Consider the following 19,348-nt stretch of genomic DNA (forward strand, 5'->3'; position numbering starts at 1 on the left):
CAAAACACAATTAGAAACTGGGTGGTTCAAGCCCTGAATGCTGATTGGCTGACAGCCATCGTATATCAGACCGTATACCATGGGTATGACAAATGTATTTTTACTGCTCTAATTACATTGGTAACCAGTTTATAATAGCAATAAGGCACCTCGGGGGTTTGTGACATATGGCCAATATACCACGGCTAAGGGCTGTGTCCTTGCACTCCACGTTGCGTCGTGCAAGGACACAGCCCATAGCCATATACCACACCCCCTCGTGCCATATTGCTTAATTAGAACACACAGATCCATTTATGCTAAAAAGTAATAATAAAATGATGGCTGCATGGAACATGTGACCTAATATAGATGCTACATTCATATCAAGCATGTTTAACAGCTGAACATTTTGTATCACAAATACATCTATTATTGCTATTTTCATACACAGTGTATTCATTGTAATAAATTAAGGCTTTAATGTATTCATGATAGATAAGGAAGTTGACGTGGATAAGAATCAATCTCACTATTCAAGGAATTAATGTCCATCAGTAAATATCAGGTAACAGGGGATAGTTGCGGTTCCAGTACCCAGTGGAGAACAACCAGTCCTGGGAGCCATTGTGGGGATTCTGGCCCTGTTGAAACCACCTGGAGACACAGGAGGGATAACGTGAGCATGGGCGGGGTTCAGGCTTTCATCCTGTCATTCTATGGATGAGAGTTAGTATCTACATAACATAAAGTACTGCATGCATGCATAAACATTAAGTCTAAAAAGAAAATAATACGTTGGTTATGTGCAATAAATGGACAGTGGGTATGTATGCACTTATTTTCATTTGGGCCACTAACTGAATTTCAGAGATCAGAACCGATGCATGCACAGTATGTATTAGCACCAGTAGATGGAGCTACCACACAACATTGTGACAGTGGAGAGCACATGTAAGGCACACAATAGAAGAGCAAGCAACTAATACCTGGGGCCGAGGGAAGGGTTTCTTCACATCAATGCAAAGGTGCAACACAGAGAACAAGACAATGGAAGAGAAAAGTAGGACTTTGCATTATTATAAAGCAGTAAACCAAATACAAATAATGACATGGATTAAATGAAGGGATACCTTTTTTTTTTTTTTTTATACACTTGCTTAATTTCAAAATATATGGGTGTATTGATATACAATACACAGAGAGTATAACATAACTGAAATTGTCAAAACATAACCGTATTTCTCTCATTGTCTTACTTTGTTTTCCACTCGTCATCAGATTTGGAATGGGTTTTACATGCAGCTCTCTGTTTCTCTTCTAGTCTCTTCTTCTCCTCACTTGCAAGATCTACAGCAAGGAGAAAACACACAGGGTTTTCACTGATCTATCTTAGATCAACTGTGTGTTCAAAGAAAGTGTTTGCATATGAGGCACAAGCATTTATCATGATTCGTACCAATATCTCCGTTCTCCATGGCTCGTATGTCTGGCCTAAGCCTGCAGTCTGTCTTTGGGATGAGCCCATCCATATCTTTATCCAGCTCGTTCAGTTGCATGGCAAACGACGTGAAGCTGTACATCTACAAATACACACAAAAAACGTTTCCAGGACTGAATATTTAAATACAAAGCTGTGAAGAAGATTATGCAAAATATGCTTTATGATCGTGAAGTTTCTGAGCCTCTGCATTTCTATGTGCTTGAGTAAACCATACATCTAAATAGGAGGGTTTCCGATGCGACTAACCTCTGTAGAGTTGACTGGTCTGGGGGCTATCCTCCAAAGGAGATAGCTGCCTGGGATGACCTTGACTGTGTCAGCCTCTGGTAGGGGGATCTCCTCCAATTCCTCACGAGAGCCCTGGACAACAGGACACACAACAAGATCACATGAGAAGTTTCCACTAGTTACCACAGCCACAAAGTCAAAATTGTCTACATGGACAAATGTAAGGTTAGGGTTAGAAATAAAGTTAGCAATGTGGTTCAAGTTAGGGATAGGTTTAAAATCACATTGGAAGAGAAATTGTAGAAATAGGCAGGGTTTATGGTTTTGTGGCTGTGGCTGTGGCGACCCACATGAGGGGAGCTCTGCACTGAAGCTCTTCTATCTACAACCATAAGCTGTCATCACAGCGACGGGAACACCCGCAGCCAAAATCAACTGACAATACCAAAGTCGAGAACTGAACAGTATAGAAAAGGTCACCCTTTTTTTTTTGCTGGACCCTTTTTGATGTATTTTATATATATATATAAAAACTGTCGTTCTCTCCATCCATATATTGTATGCTCGTGGATTTCAGTTTGTATTGACTGCTATATGAGTATAATAAAAAACTTGAAATTGAAAATACCACAGTGAAAGTGGTTGGAATTTACACTTCTTGTAACACCAGCACATGACATTCTTTGCAGTATAAAACAAGCCTCAGGGATGGAGAACTCAAAGCATGTGTTCACCATGTAATGGACTACATGATTTGATGGGGTACATACCGGTGTGCTGCTTTTCTTTTCCGCTGTCCCCTTCCCACTTCTCTTATGTGCCTCCAATGCAGCATAATCCACAATGTACATACACTCTGTCCACTTTCCGTAGAGAGAACAGACCTTCTTTTTGCTGTGCCAAACACACACATACTGTCAGTTAAAGCACTGCAGACATCACTGACTTCCGTCAAGATGGCAACATAATGGATAAATACATTACAAACGTGAGATACATTGATAGGCTGGCTAAATCAAAGCTGCCTACCTTTTGTCCAGAATGTAGCCTTCAACTTTGTGCAATTCCTTGCCAAAAAGGCCACAGGGTTTGAAATTCAAACAGCATCTTTCTCCAGTTCTGTGAAAAAAACAGAAATACCATCAAATCATTTTCCTTTTAATTTATTTTAGTCATGCTTCCCCATTCACATATTGCACTTCCTTCTTAGTCAGAGCATGTGACAGTATTTTTCACATACTTGTGGTTGAGCACCTCCACGTTGCCATACTGCTCAATCCACAGCTGCCCCACGATGATGTTGTGGACACAACATGTAGGGTTTGTCCATGTGTAGGCCTCATTGTACCTGGAAGTACAAATAATAACTCTATAACAACATGTCGTGGAAAAATACATTTTGGTTTCACACAGGCAACATGAGAAAACATCACACATAACTGTTGTGTTGTTTGAATGTGGTGTGAAAGTTGCTTACTTGGGAAGCTCCAGTGTGATGATGCCTTTGGGTTCAGCCTCCACGCTCTTGCCCCAGAACTTGAGTTTGGGGTAGATGGAGCCATGGAACACAAAGTCTTTCTTCAGGCCTTCGGCGTGGAACGCACTGACTGGTGGATGGTGGCTCACCTGCTCTGAGATCAACCTGAACCCCAGGTCCTCTCTGTCAGAGAAAAGGGGTGAGCTCAACACTTGTCTTTTACCACATCCAAATCCATCACCAGTGTTAGAGATGAACTCCTCCCTCCCTCTTACCTGACCAGTTCGTAGGTCTCTCCCAGTAGCGGGTTGAAAGGTTTCCCAGTTCTCTCCCACTGCGAAGCCACAGCAGACACAGCAAACGCTGCCACACACTGCCCATGCAAAACAGACAAATGACTTGATGTGGAGATGTAATGTACAATTTCTTAGCTCTTTTTTTTCTACATACAGTATTTATTATACGTTTCTATGCTTGTCTCTCTCAATTCAAGTGGACAAAAAAATGACAAAAAAAAATCTATAATTAAACCCATTTTCCAGATTATTTTTCAAATGTGGGTGTACCTTCATCCTCTCTATGGAGTCAGAGGAGGCGTTGGCCTGGTGGATGAGGTACGTGTGCTCCATGTACTCTGTCAGACGCTGAAGGAAGCTCAGGGGCTCATTAAAAATCACTGGCATGGTAATTTTAGACAGCTCCTAAAAGAGAGAGAACAAGAGAAGTAATGAATGAGAGAGAAAAGGAGAGAGCGCAAGTTAGTTCACAAGTAGTTGTACTATGTGATTCCCATCTATCAACCATTAAATAATCAAGTCTCTAGATTTTACAGGAATGAGCAGTTATTGCATGAGCAGTTATCTCATAGGCCCATCATGATATGCTATAGATTTTTTTTTATGTACATACTGTGTGTGTGTGTGTGTTAGAATTCACACACAAATCCATCAAGCATCAATTAGTCCATACCGAACCCACATCACTGACATTTAATCGCTTTACAGTACTGGGCCATGGCCAAACATGTCTAAGTAGAATTATGTTTTTAGACATTTTAACAAATGTATTAAAAAAGAAAAGTCAATAGGTATTCAACCCCTTTGTTGTGGCAAGCCTAAATTCAGGATTTCAGGAGTAAAAATGTGCTAAACGGGCCTCCCGAGTGGTGCAGCGGTCTAGGGCACTGCATCACAGTGCTTGAGGCATCACTACAGACCCGGGTTCCATCCCAGGCTGTGTCACAGCCGGCTGTGACTGGGAGAACCATGAGGCGGCGCACAATTGGCCCAGCGTCGCACAATTGGCCCAGAGTTTGGCCCGGCCGGGATGTCCTTGTCCCATCGCGCATAAGCGATTCCTTGTGACGGGCTGGGTGCAGTGCACGCTGACTTCGGTCGCCAGTTGTACGGTGTTTCCGCCGACACGTTGGTGCGGCTGGCGTCCGGGTTAAGCAAGCAGTGTGTCAAGAAGCAGTGCGGCTTGGCATGGTCGTGGTTCGGGAGGACGCATGGCTCTCGACCTTCGCCTCTCCCGAGTCCATACGGGAGTTATGGTGATGGGACAAGACTGTAACTACCAATTGGATATCACATGAAAGGGGTAAAAGTAAAAAAAAACTAACAAGTCACATAATAAGTTGCACAGACTCACTCTGTGTGAAATAATAGTGTTTAACATGCTAATTGAATGACTACCCCATCTCTGTACCCCACACATATTATCTGTAAAGTCCCCAGATTCAACCACGAAGCCCAGGGAGGTTTTCCAATGCCTCGCAAAGAAGGGCACCTATTGGTAGATTAGTACAAATAAAATAAAAAGCAAACATTGAATATCCCTTTGAGCATGGTGAAGTTATTAACTGCACTTTGGATGGTGTCTCAATACACCCAGTCACTACAAAGATAAAGGCGTCCTTCCTAACTCAGTTGCCAGAGAGGAAGGAAACCACTCAGGGATTTCACCATGAGGCCAATGGTGACTTTAAAACAGTTACAGAGTTTAATGGCTGTGATGGGAGAAAACTGAGGATGAATCAACAACACTGTTGTTCCTACACAATACTAACCTAGTTGACAGAGTCAAAAGAAGGAAGCCCTTACAGAATAAAAATATTCCAAAACATGCATCCTGTTTGCATGTCACGATCGTCTTGCGGTGAGAGAGAGGACCAAGGCGCAGCGTGTGCAAAATACATTCTCTTTTATTTAGAGAAGGGAAAATCACGAAACGAACACTGAATACAAACTAAACAAAACAACAAACGACCGTGAAGCTAACGACGTAAGTTTTTCCCTTCTCTAAATAAAAGAGAATGTATTTTGCACACGCTGCGCCTTGGTCCTCTCTCTCACCGCAAGACGATCGTGACATTGCAACAAGGCACTAAAATAATACTGCAAAAAATGTGGCAAAGCAATTAACTTTTTGCCCTGAATACAAAGTGTTATGTTTGGGTAAAATCCAATACAACACATTCCAGAGTACCACTCTCCATATCTTCAAGCATAGTAGCGGCTGCATCGTGTTATGTGTATGCTTGAAACTGGGGAGTTTTTCAGGATAGAAAAAGAAACTGAATGGCACTAAGCACAGGAAAAATCTACCAAATACTGGGAGATGAATAACACCTTTCACCAGGACAATAACCTAAAACACAAGGCCAAATCTACACTGGAGTTGCTTACCAAGAAGACAGTGAATGTTCCTGAGAGGCTGAGTTACAGTTTTGACTATGGCAAGACCTGAACATTTTTGTCTAGCAAATATTAACAACCATTTTTTGTCTAGCAATGATTAACAACCAAAAGCAAATTATGCACAATCCAGGTGTGGAAACATACCCAGAAAGAGAAACAGCTGTAATCGCTACCAAAGTTGATGCTAACATGCATTGACAGAGGGATGAATACTTATCTAATCAAGCTATATTAAAAAATACATATATATTGTATTTACAAATGTTAGAATTTTTCTTCTACTTTGATATTACAAAGTATTTTGTGTAGATCATATTTTTTTTTTATTAATAGGAAACTTTGTAACACCACAAAATGTGGATAAAGTCAAGGGATGTGAATACTTTGTATAGGCATTGTACATTACCACTCCCCGGCTACTGAACCACATTCCACATCAGGATTATGACATGCTAGATCCTTTATATACATGCTCTAGGCTGTAGCTAAAGAAAAGCTCCACACAGAATTGTATAGATGTGGGTTACTTACTGCGCAGTACATCAGTATTGGATTGACTGATCTACAATACAGGCACTATTATGGCCAGGAAGGTTCCCATTATTCATCATGTTACGGGGGTTTGGACAGGAACAATAAAGCTGAGTGCTTCTGGTTGATAGCTCACCATGCCAATGCATTTCCTCAGGATACTCCAGATGCTGAAGTCATTTCTGGAGAACATGGATGCTGGTAAACTTGTTCTGGAGTGAGGGATATACAGACGCACAAACATAGAATCTGGTAAATGTACAAATGACACAAGTATCACACTCTGCTCTGTGGACTTTGACACTACCCTTACCGTACAGTGATCTGCATTTCTTTCGATGAGATGTGCCAGGCATGTAACACATACTTTATATCTAATGCAGGAGTCATATCTTATTCAGGCGAATATAGTCTGCTGAGTGCAACAAAAGCCTTCAGTTTAGTTTCAGGCATGTGTAGAGCTGACATATTGGACCAAGGCCCAGGTCTACAATCAACACCGCTACACCACTACTGTCCAGGAGCTTCCATGGAAATAGCTGCTCCCTGAGGCCTTCACTTCTTTAAGGCAAGAGTAATCTTACCAACAAATGTACGTTGGCACCATGAACACCTACGTATATTTAACACAAATGCTTGCTCACACAAAGATATGTGAAGAAGATAAAAACCTGTGGATACACTAGTTTGCACATCCCATTAATCAAATATGCCATTTGATTCCCTTCCTAACTATGCCATTTGATTCCCTTCCTAACTATGCCATTTGATTCCCTTCCTAACTATGCCATTTGATTCCCTTCCTAACTACCACTGTCAGTCAGTCAGGTTGGGCTTGACCATTTGGCTCACCACAGGTTTTTATGTTTTTAATGTTTTTTCTTACTAAAATGTATGGCCTCCACTTCTACGCCCTGATCAGCGTTCAGATCAGTCAACATAAGGTCCTACCGAGTTCCAATTATTGCATGACACTGTGACCTCATCAATGTTTAACTGGTTTTACACAGCGCTCAGCCTTCTCAATGAGAGCCTTTCTCCTGCCTGGACCAGCCTAGCTGCCTTGCTAAATTATTCACACACTGACTCTGAAAACACACAAATAATACACCATATGTAGTCTAGGAACACAACAAGAAAACAAACAGTAGGGTAAACAACAAGATTCTGATAGTTAGGGGCTGGAAGAAACTCCACCTCTGTATTAACTTGGTCCTAAGAACCACTCATTTCCAACACTGGTCTAAAGTAGGAGATTGCATAAACCACAGGATGTTTCTTTGCCTTTTCCACTGCTCTACTATAGGCTTATTTTTACAGAAAGGGTTCTCTCAAACAGAAAGGGAGTAACAAAAGTTTATTTGACAAACAACAAAATAAATATGACTTTAAAAGGTACAGGTTACTGCCAAAATAAAGAAAAAGTGACAAAGTGTCTTAACAGGGTGTTGTGCCACCATGAGCCGCCAGAACAGCTTCAATGCGCCTTGGCATAGATTCTACAAGTGTCTGGAACTCTATTAGAGGGATGCAACACCATTCTTCCACAGGAAATTCCATATTTTGGTGCCTTAATTTAAATGTTAAATTGGGTTGAGATCTGGTGACTGAGACACACACCCTTTAAACCTCTATATGCTCATTTGAGACCCCTCTTTCAAAGTCACTGAGATCTCTTCTTCTAGCCATGCTAGTCAAAATAATAGGCAACTGCGCATTCTTATAGATGACCCTAAGCATGATGGGATATTTTAATTGCGTAATTAACTCAGTGGAAGTACCTGCTTTCAATGTACTTTGTATACCTCCTTTACTCTTGTTTCCTTTATTTTTGCAGTTAACTGTAACTTATTGTGCAAAGAGGCAAAGTGGCTTTTCTTCCCAGGTTTAATCCCAATCTGAAGCTTCTACCTTCTAAAACAGCTGTGTACTGTAAACAGGACCGTTCCCTGTGTGTGCTTGGATGTAGGGTGGATGGGAGAGACACTGGGTGGGTAGGAGGGGGTGTGTCGGGGGGGCACTTGGCTCAGCTCACCTGTGCCTCACAATCCCATTGGGTTGGGACTCCTCCTCATTGCCATGGTGATTCTCCAGAGACATGCTGGTTGGGCTGCTGCGCTTGCTGCTGAACAGGACAGAGCCTTTCTCCTCGTCCTTGTCAAACGAATGACTGGCCACCCCCTCAAAGACGCTCAGAGAGTGCTCCGAGTCCGAATCTTGAGATGAAAGGGAGTAAGCAGTCATGTTGTAAAGGCAGGGACTGGATATATGAGTGACAGTGCTATGAATGACTGTGTCGCTATCAACAACTGACACCTTTCCCTGAGCCTCACTAAAGCCCTGACGGGAGAAACCAGATCTGTGGATAGAGTTGTATTTAAAGAGCCCTGAACCAACCTCTGAAGGCTGAAGGCATCAGTCAATCGATCATTGCAAAAATCATCATAACCATTATCATAGGCCATCTTGTGAATAAAAAAGCATTTTCAAAGTGAAATAGTAGTTTGTAGGTATTGCTCAATTGTGACTAAATTGGTGCACACAATAGCAAGCAAGTCATCTTAGCATAACATTGTAAACATCTAGACCAGGGGTAGTCAACTCTTACCCTATGTGGTTCGGAGCCTGCTGGTTGTCTGTTCTACCTGATAATTAATTGCACCCACCTAGTGTGCCAGGTCTAAATCAGTCCCTGATTAGAGGGGAACAATTAAAACAAGCTGTGGAACTGGCTTAGAGGTCCAGAGTTGAGTTTATAAAATGCATGAACAGCTATAGGCATCAATAAAATAATCATACTGTCAAACAAGACACCAGTTTTTTATCTCAAGCTCTCTCACTTCAATTCCAATCTGATCGTAAATAAAAACAAGCCATACTCACCAGACACAGCATCGTAGAAATCATCATCACTGAGCGCGCTCCGTGGAGAGGAGCCCTTGACAACGGACTGCTCTAGTTTGTGCTGCTCTGTAGCCAGAGTCTGAAGCTCTTCAGACAGGATATTATTCTTCTCAACCTCCTGCTCCAATTTCAGACTGCGCACCTGAGCCCCAAACCCCCACACACACACACACACACGCCACAAAACAACCACACACGCACAGACACATAAGTGGGCACACACATGCACGCAGTATAATTAATAATCATACAGTATACGTTTGATGGCACTTCATGGCCTACATAGATTATCTATTTATACTAAATATCAACACTGAAAAGCAAGTTACAGTATACAGTGAATAGAGTATAGATATCAGCAGAGATCTCTGTACGGCTGTGAGGACCTGTGTTGTGTAGGTCTGTAGACTACAAGAGCAGCATACTGACTGATCTTCTCTTGTTACTGTGCTCAGATCAGCAGACAGACATCACAGGGCCAGAGTGAAGCTGTGCTGAGAGGAACAATACATGTTTAGCTGTAGTGGAGGACAGGTGCCTTAAACCTGCCGTCTCAAATGGCCATCCAGAGAACGATCCTCATGGCGCAGAGGAGATCAGATAACTACAATGGGCAAGGACATTTCCAAATAGACTACTTGATCTTCTGTAGAAATATATAAAGATATACAGTACCAATCAAAAGTTTGGACACAACTACTCATTCAAGGGTTTTTCTTTATTTGTACTATTTTCTACATTGTAGAATAATAGCGAAGACATCAACACTATGAAATAACACATATGGAATCATGAAAAAGTGTTAAACAAATCAAAATATATTTTATATTTGAGATTCTTCAAAATAGCTACCCTTTGCCTTGATGACAGCTTTGCACACTCCTGGCATTTTCTCAACCAGCTTCACCTGGAATGCTTTTCCAACAGTCTTGAAGGATTTCCCACATGCTGAGCATATCTTGACTGCTTTTCATTCACTCTGCGGCCCAAATCATCCCAAACCATCTCAATTGGGTTGAGGTCGGGTGATTGTGGAGACCAGGTCATCTAATGCAGCACTCCACCAGGCACTCACTCTCCTTCTTGGTCAAATATCCCTTACACAGCCTGGAGGTATGTTGGGTTATTGTCCTGTTGAAAAACAAATGATATTCCGACTAAGCGCAAAGTAGATGGGATGGCGTATCGCTGCAGAATGCTGTGGTAGCCATGCTGGTTAAGCGTACCTTGAATTCCAAATAAGTCACTGACAGTGTCACCAGACACCATCACACCTCTTCCTCCATGCTTCATGGTGGGAACCACACATTGCGGAAATAATGCGTTCACCTACTCTGCATATCACAATTTGGACTCATCAGACCAGGACAGATTTCCACCGGCCTAATGTCCATTGCTCGTCTTTCTTGGCCCAAGCAAGTCTCTTCTTCTTATTGGTGTCCTTTAGTAGTGGTTTCTTTGCAGCAATTCAACCATGAAGGCCTGATTCACACAGTCTCCTCTGAACAGTTGATGATGAGATGTGTCTGTTACTTGAACTCTGTGAAGCATTTATTTGGGCTGCAATTTCTTAGGCTGGTTACTCTAATGAACTTATCCTCTGCAGCAGAGGCAACTCTGGGTCTTCCTTTCCTGTGGTGGTCCTCATGAGAGCCAGTTTCATCATAACGCTTGATGGTTTTTGCGACTGCACTTGAAGAAGCTTTCAAAGTTAGAACTTTTCCAGATTGACTGACCTTCATGTCTAAAGTAACGATGGACTGTTGTTTCTCTTTGCTTATTTGAGCGGTTCTTGCCATAATATGGACTTGGTCTTTTACCAAATAGGGATATCTTCTATATACCACCCCTACCTTGTCACAACACAACTGATTGGCTCAAACACATTTAGAAGGAAAGAAATTCCACAAATTAACTTTTATCAAGGCACACCTGTTAAGTGGAATTAATTCCAGGTGACTACCTCATGAAGCTGGTTGAGAGAATGCCAAAAGTGTGCAAAGCTGTTATAAGGCAACGGGTGGCTACTTTGAAAAATCTCAAATATATAATATATTTTGATTTGTTTAACACTTTTTTGGTTACTACATGATTCCATACGTGTTATTTCATAGTTTTGATGTCTTCACTATTATTCTGCAATGTAGAAAATAGTACAAATAAAGAAAAATCCTGGAATGAGTAGGTGTGTCCAATCCTTTGACTGGTACTGTACCTCATAACCACACGCCTTCTCCTTTCCAAAAGCTGCATTTCTTTCATCCATTGAAACACTGTGGATTAGCCAGTTCTTCTCTGCATAAAGCCAGATATTTGAACCCAAAAAGTGTATTCATTTTCAACAGACATGGTTTCTGGTGAGGGCAGCTCAAAGTCATGAAGGTGCAGTATGCACAGTACAGCTTACCTGTAAGGTTGGGAATAGAGGAAGGGAGCGGAAGCAGACCTGTATTATGATTCATTCACCTTTCTTACAGATGACGTAAGGTATCATATAGACAAACACCCAGATGTCTCTGAGGACTTTGTAGAAAACAAGCGTACATTTCTAGACCTCCACTGAGATCCACTGAAACATTCAGCGTCAATAACTAAAGGCCTGCATGTAATGGATTAATTAAGAGTAACAACACAGACAGTAACTACAGTAGGACCAATCTGCTGAACAGTTTTATAACGGGAGATTGTGCAATCATCAGAGCCACATCCTGTGCAACCTTAGAATATTTATAAATAGCATATTCAACATCATATGATAACCAGGGGTCTTATGTTATTATGATCCCTCACTTTGGTGAGGGTTGATGAGGGTTCACCAGTAAATGGAGACAAAATTCAAGCTGAAGTAATAAAACTGCAGATTCATCCACAAAATCATACGAAATGTCTGTCCAACAGCTATTGTCATCGTTAGTCCCTTTAACACTGTAATAGCATTACTAATTCCCAATCACATATGAAGTTATACTGAAATGACAGTATCATCCTTGTCATCATACTACAACATCTACAACCATAAGATGCAGTAGCAGTAAGACACAGTGAAACAGTTACACTTCAAACCAGGAACCAACTACAATAACACACTCACTACACAATCACAGAAAAGCTCATTGCACCAGAGCTGCAAATAAACTCACAATAAATCCAGCCTCTTCCATTTGCTTTGCTGGTAAAGAGTTTCTCCCACAGCATAGGCCTGCACAGTGGGACACTGGCATTCGTCTGTGAGCTCACAAAACATAGCACTATTGAGGAGCCGGCAGCAACGGCAGCAGTAGTAGAATCGTCCCTCAGGAGATGCTATGTTATAAACAGCAGATGATGGTACTGTAGTAGCACTTATCAATAGTAGTAACATTTGCCTTTCCAGTAGTTTGAATTGGAGTATGACTCTGAGTAATGGCAGATGTAGTTCTACAGAGAATTACTATCAGACAGTCACTATTGTCACATTGACAAAGTTGTTGTGAAGATGGGGAGAGGTATGTCTGTTATAAAAATATGTTCTGCATTTTTGGCACAAAGATCAACTGTACTAGTTCAGGCTTTTATCTTGTCCCATCTTGATGTCCGGTAATATGGTCAGGTGCAGCAAAGAAAGACCTAGCAAAGCTGAAGTTGGCTCAAAACAAAGCACCACACCTTGCCCTTAACTGCACACAAAGAACTAACATCAACAATATGCATGACAGTCTTTCATGGTTGAGGGTTGAGGAGAAATTGACCACTTCTCTTGTAGTCTTTTTAAAAAACATTTGTGTGTTGAAAATGCCTAACCCCTTGTATAATCTATTTGCATGCAGTGTCATACAGACATACATACCCCACCTGACACGCCACCTCACACAAACACAAACAGTTTGCGAATCAAAACATCAGATATAATCTACAGTATGATGTAAATGCATTTGGACACATTAGTATATCAAACTGTGCCTCATTAATAGTTCACCTTCAGGTCCATGTACACTATTGTATGAGAGAGCAGCATCTACCAAGGTCATGACTGCTGGTCAGTTTCATGCTGTACAGTGGCTCAACAACCTCCTCCACTCAAGGGGCAGTTAGCTAACGCTGCTAGGCTGTAGAGCCAATCTCAAGTGGAAGAAAGCTAATTCTGCAAGGCTGTAGAGCCCCTCTCAAAGGGAAGCTAGTGTCATGACGTTGTCCTGTTGTAATGAGCCCCCATAAATATCTTTCCCCCTTTTCTCTCCACCCTACAGAATGGACTCTTGGAAAGCCTTTTGTTAACATAGAGAGAGCATGGTAACATCAAAAGGTTGGGGATAGGTACAACATTTCTGTAATCCAACCAGTTGAAAGTGTCCGTTGGTACTTAAAGAATATGATGTCAGATCAGTTGGTGTATGGGACACTATATCTGATGATATGACGACAAAAATTACATTGAAATTCTGCACATTCTACTTATCAGATTCACATGGAATTGTTGTGCAATTGAAATGTTTAAATATGAAACTATTTGTGAAAAGATTAAATGTAATTTTAGCTTCTAAATGAGAGAATTGTTTTCATAAAGTAAACTATGCTCACTCAGTGGCCACGTGGCCAAGTGAACAGACATTGATTGAGAACTATGAAACAAGCCCTTCTCTCCCCCACTACAAAAGCCCGTCGACGCAAGTCAACTTTAGTTCCCGACGACATGAGGACTGGTGTCTATACATTTAAAAGGGCTAATATCAACTACAACCTAATGAAATTAACTTTAATTCCCAACAACATGAGGACTGGTGTCCATACGTTTAAAACGGCTAATTTCAACGTGGAGGTGACAATCACCATGCTGGAAGGAAGAATTTCTACTAGACCAGCCAGAATTCAGTGCGAGCTGATTATGGCAAAATGGTATGAACTTTGAACTCTTATTCACAAAAGAAGAAGTGATACATCCTAGAAGTCGAGTTATCAGCTGCAGCAGATTCACAATTCCATGTGAATCTGACTTTGTGAATATATGAGTTACTGTTTGTTCGTCTTTACATTCTTGTGTGTTGGAGAGATTTCCCAGCTGATTGTAAACATCACCATAAAAAACACTTCTCACGGCTCCATCCCTTTTCCGTCCCCTTTGTCTCCCATAAACCCTCTGCATTAATAAACTACCTGCCAACGGCACAGCCTTGCTCAGTATGTGTGTTTGTGTGTATCGGTAGTAAAGAATAAGTCTATGGCGAATTTCCACTGAGGATTTTACCTGCGTTTTTACAAAAGCCTCAGGCTTCTGTGTTTCCACCGCCACGGCCCGGCTCTAGCGACTCACTGGGCCATGAACTCGATGGACCTGCTCTGATTTGGGGCCAAGGCGAAGCCGCTGGGACTTTCAGGGCTGCATTTGCATAACAATGGCTAACTGTGAACATGGGTTAACACCTTCTGTGGTTAATACCGTCTCACAAAGCAACTCTTTTGATTTTGCAGAGGTTGCTGGTTCTGCTCTTCACAAGTCATCAGTGTCAGCCATAGCAATGAAAACACACTTCCCAAAAACTAACACTAGCGCAACATTAACATAATCACTGGAGACAGTAGTGTTGCTGTGGAAAAAAGGCATCAGTAGACACAGAAGAGAAGTGACAAACCCCATCCTGTCTGGAGAAGAGGCTGAGGCAGTGGTTGAGATTCGAGCAAGTTTCACTGGACAGCTCACACACCTCCCTCATCTTCTGCAGCATCATGGGCGGTAGCTCTGAGGGGACAAACACAGCCACGGGATATTTTAGCTTTGTTCTGAGAGAAGAGTTAAATAGTGTTTGTAACGGTAACATCAAATTTACCACTAAAGCCTTGTGGTCTGAATTCAGACTAAATTCAAGCCACTATCACACCATCCTAGTCTTCCCCTGGAGATACACTGAGTGTACAAAACATTAGGAACACCTTCCTAATATTGAGTTGCACCCCTTTTTGCCCTCGGAACAGCTTCAATTTGTCAGTGCATGGATTCTACAAAGTGTCCAAAGCGTTCCACAGGAATGCTGGCCCATGTTGACTCCAATGCTTTCCCCATTCAAAGGCACTTAAATCTTTTGTCTTGCCCATTCATCCTCTGAATGGCACACAATCCATGTCTCAATTGTCTCAAGGCTTAAACGTCCTTCTTTAACCTGTCTCCTCCCCTTCTTCTACACTGATTGAAGTGGATTTAACAAGTGACATCAATAAGGGATAATAGCTTTCAGCTGTATTAACCTGGTCAGTCTATGTCATGGAAAGAGCAGGTATTCCTAATGTTTTGTACACTCAGTGTAGGTCAATAGGGTTTAGGCACGAGCTTCTGTTGTAAGTGCAATATATTAAAAAGCACAATTACATTTAACATTTATGCTATGAATGAGGGTATTGTACTACACATCTGTGGAAATTGAGTTCCTATGAAAGAAAAGGCTTTACTCTCTGGAAGTCCATCTTCCTTCACCAAGGAGAGGAATGCTCTAACCTCCTTCTCCAGCTTCTGGTGACAAGCTTCAGCTGACTGCCAGGGAGGAGGAGGGAGAGGGAGAAAACATGACCTCCATACATACACTACGGTTCAAAAGTTTGGGGTCACTTAGAAATGTCATTGTTTTTGAAAGAAAAGCAAAAATAATTGTCCATTAAAATAACATCAAATTGATCAGAAATACAGTGTAGACATTGTTAATGTTGTAAATGACTATTGTAGCTGGAAACGGCAGATTTTTTAATGGAATATCTACATAGGCGTACAGAGGCCCATTATCAGCAATCATCACTCCTGTGTTCCAATGGCACGTTGTGTTAGCTAATACAAGTTTATAATTTTAAAAGGCTAATTGATCCTTAGAAAACCCTTTTGCAATTATGTTAGCGCAGCTGACAACTGTTGTCCTAATTATTAAAGAAGCAATAAACTGTCAGACGAGTTGAGTATCTGGAGCATCAGCATTTGTGGGTTCGATTACAGGCTCAAAATGGCCAGAAACAAAGTACTTTCTTCTGAAACTCGTCAGTCTATCTTGTTCTGAGAAATGAAGGCTATTCACTGCGAGAAATTGCCAAGAAACTGGAGATCTCGTACAACGCTGTGCACTACTCCCTTCACAGAACAGCGCAAACTGTCTCTAACCAGAATGGAAAGAGGAGTGAGACGCCTCACAAGTCCTCAACTGGCAGCTTCATTAAATAGTACCCACAAAACACCCGTCTCAACGTCAACAGTGAAGAGGCGACTCCGGGATTCTGGCCTTCTAAGCAGAGTTCCTCTGTCCAGTGTCTGTGCTCTTTTGCCCATCTTAATCTTTTATTTTTATTGGCCAGTCTGAGATAGGGCTTTTTCTTTGCAACTCTGCCTAGAAGGCCAGCATCCCAGAGTCGCCTCTTCACTGTTGACGTTGAGACTGGTGTTTTTGCGGGTACTATTTAATGAAGCTGCCAGTTGAGAACTTGTGAGGCTTCTGTTTCTCAAACTATACACTCTAATGTACTTGTCCTCTTGCTCAGTTGTGCACCGGGGCCTCCCACTCCTCTTTCTGTTCTGGTTAGAACCAGTTTGCGCTGTTCTGTGAAGGGAGTAGTACACAGTATTGTACAAGATCTTTAGTTTCTTGGCAATTTCTCGCATGGAATAGCCTTAATTTCTCAGAACAAGAATAGACTGACGAGTTTCAGAAGAAAGTACTTTGTTTCTGGCCATTTTGAGCCTGTAATCAAACCCACAAATGCTGATGCTCCAGATACTCAACTAGTCTGAAGAAGGACAGTTTATTGCTTCTTTAATCAGGACAACCGTTTTCAGCTGTGCTAACATAAATTGCTTTTCTTTCAAAAACAAGGACATTTCTAAGTGACCCCAAACTTTTGAACGGTAGTGTAAGTTAACCATGAATTTTAAGGATCTTAAAATTCCCTGTTACATGTGAAAGAATAAGAGAGAATACACAGCTCTATTGCAGAAGGAGAACATTCAAGAACATTCAGGGGGATGGAGAAGGTTGAGAAGAACATTCAGGGGGATGGAGAAGGTTGAGAAGAACATTCAGGGGGATGGGGAAGGTTGAGGAGAACATTCAGGGGGATGGGGAAGGTTGAGAAGAACATTCAGGGGGATGGGGAAGGTTGAGGAGAGATACCAGATGAAGGTAAAGAAGTTGCAGACTGGTATGTCACCTGTAGTGATTCTGTCAGCTCTCCCACACTCATGACTCCTTCCTCGTCCTCCTCGCTGCCCTGCACCCGAGAGCAGTAGTGTGTGCTGTAGGCAGAGTATTCCTCCATAGCGTCCAGCCACACTCATCTGAGCTGCATGATGTACTGCACTGTACTGTGCTGCTTCATGTTCTGCTCTTAGGCTAATAACTGGGCTCTCACATGACTCATGACAGGAAGCAAATGAGAAGTTATGAGAATAGCGTTGTGTGTGTGTGTGTGTGTGTGTGTGTGTGTGTGTGTGTGTGTGTGTGTGTGTGTGTGTGTGTGTGTGTGTGTGTGTGTGTGTGTGTGTGTTAGAAAGAGAGTGTTTGTAGGTTTGTTCAAATGTAGGCTATGTTCATCAACTGGTTGGTGTTTTTTTAACAGAAAACAATATGTTTTTGTTCTAACAAAAAAGGATGTTCCTTAGCTTTTGTACATATGACAGCTATAGAAAAAAACAGAAGCAATGAAAAACAGTATTGTTGATATGCAACAATAATTCAGAAAAACAAACCACATCTCACTTTTCTTGTTGTCATTCATGGGGGACTCTTTGAAATTATGCACTTGAGGGTGAAAAAGCAGCTGTCTCTGACTTTGATCTGAAAAATAAATAGTAAAACACAATTTGTCCAGTAGAGGCTGCTGAGGGGAGGATGGCTCATAATAATGGCTGGAATGGAGTCAATGGAGTGGTATCAACCACACGGAAACGACATCTTTGATATGTAGGATGCCATTCCATTGATTCCACTCCAGCTATTATTATGAGCCGTCCTCCCCAGCAGCCTCTACTGAATTTGTCGTATTCTACACTAATATTCCAGTAAATACTGCCCCAATGTTAAATCTGATGAGAGAAAAATCATGGCCTACCAAACAGTGGGCTTGGGTTAGAGGCTTACGGCCTTGTCTTTGGACATTGGCAGCTGCATCCAACCTTATGAGGCAGAGAGAGAGAGAGACACACTAGGTATAATAATCTAGTGTGGGTCTAGGGCAGGGCTTCTCAAATTCTGTTTGTCAATAGGGTTTTTGAGAATGTCCGGTCATACACATTTCCAAGGTGGCAAACGTCTGGATGGATATTGTCATTTATCGGCGTAGTAAAGAATCCCCACCTCGCAAACCATGTGACCCCAAACTATTCACACCCCTTTCGTTGGCGGAGAGAACATTTAGCAGTGTGACTTTTTTTCTGCATTTCTACATGTGTTGCCATGTATTATGTGTGTTTATAGGATACCAGGGTTCTAGGCCCGACTAAGCCCCACCACCCCAAAAAATATAATGCAACATTTATTCGATTTTTTGTTGCGACAGTATTGACCGCATTCTGGGTCTGGATCTGGCCTGCAGTCGGCCTATTGAGTATGGGGGATCTAGGGTGTCCTTAATTTTATTTTTATTTAACCTTCATTTAACTAGGCAAATCAGTTAAGAACAAATTCTTCTTTACAATGAGGGCCTACCAAAAGGCAAAAGACCTCCTGCGGGGATGGGGGTTGGGATTAAACATTTTATTTTTTAAAAACATATAAATATAGAACAAAACACACATCACGACAAGAGAGACACCACAACACTACATAAAGAGAGACCTAAGACAACAACACAGCAAGGCAGCAACACATGACAACACTACATGGTAGCAACACAACATGACAACAACATTGTAGCAACACAACATGGTAGCAGCACAAAACATGGTACAAACATTGTTGGGCACAGACAACAGCACAAAAGGCAAGAAGGTAGCGACAACAATACATCACGGAAAGCAGCCACAACTGTCAGTAAGTGTGTCCATGATTGAGTATTTGAATGAAGAGATTGAGATTAAATTGTCCA

General features: G+C 41.7%; 1 protein-coding gene across 1 annotated transcript; it reads right to left on the reverse strand.

The window, feature by feature from the left end:
- Positions 1-518: 518 nt before the first annotated feature.
- LOC111971899 (oxysterol-binding protein-related protein 1-like) lies at positions 519-17,616 on the reverse strand. Its single transcript, XM_023998683.2, has 17 exons — positions 17,474-17,616; positions 15,740-15,821; positions 14,929-15,035; positions 9,302-9,464; positions 8,454-8,634; positions 6,555-6,630; positions 3,755-3,889; positions 3,464-3,561; positions 3,189-3,371; positions 2,952-3,059; positions 2,741-2,830; positions 2,482-2,605; positions 1,730-1,843; positions 1,439-1,562; positions 1,239-1,329; positions 969-989; positions 519-636 (listed from the first exon to the last, which is right to left on the reverse strand). The coding sequence occupies exons 1-17, from the start codon at positions 17,579-17,581 to the stop codon at positions 534-536; spliced, it is 1,908 nt and encodes a 635-aa protein (XP_023854451.2). The 5' UTR covers positions 17,582-17,616; the 3' UTR covers positions 519-533.
- Between the last annotated feature and the right edge of the window lie 1,732 nt (positions 17,617-19,348).

Source organism: Salvelinus sp. IW2-2015, linkage group LG13 (assembly GCF_002910315.2).
Source record: "Salvelinus sp. IW2-2015 linkage group LG13, ASM291031v2, whole genome shotgun sequence".
Taxonomy (NCBI): Eukaryota; Metazoa; Chordata; class Actinopteri; order Salmoniformes; family Salmonidae; genus Salvelinus; species Salvelinus sp. IW2-2015.

Coding starts and splice junctions, on each gene's coding strand:
- LOC111971899 (XM_023998683.2), bottom strand. CDS start 17,581: ATGGAGGAATACTCTGCCTACAGCACACACTACTGCTCTCGGGTGCAG. Junction 3,562..3,754: donor ACTCCATAGAGAGGATGAAG/GTACACCCACAT, acceptor TTGCATGGGCAG/TGTGTGGCAGCGTTTGCTGT. Junction 637..968: donor AACCCTTCCCTCGGCCCCAG/GTATTAGTTGCT, acceptor CTGTGTCTCCAG/GTGGTTTCAACAGGGCCAGA.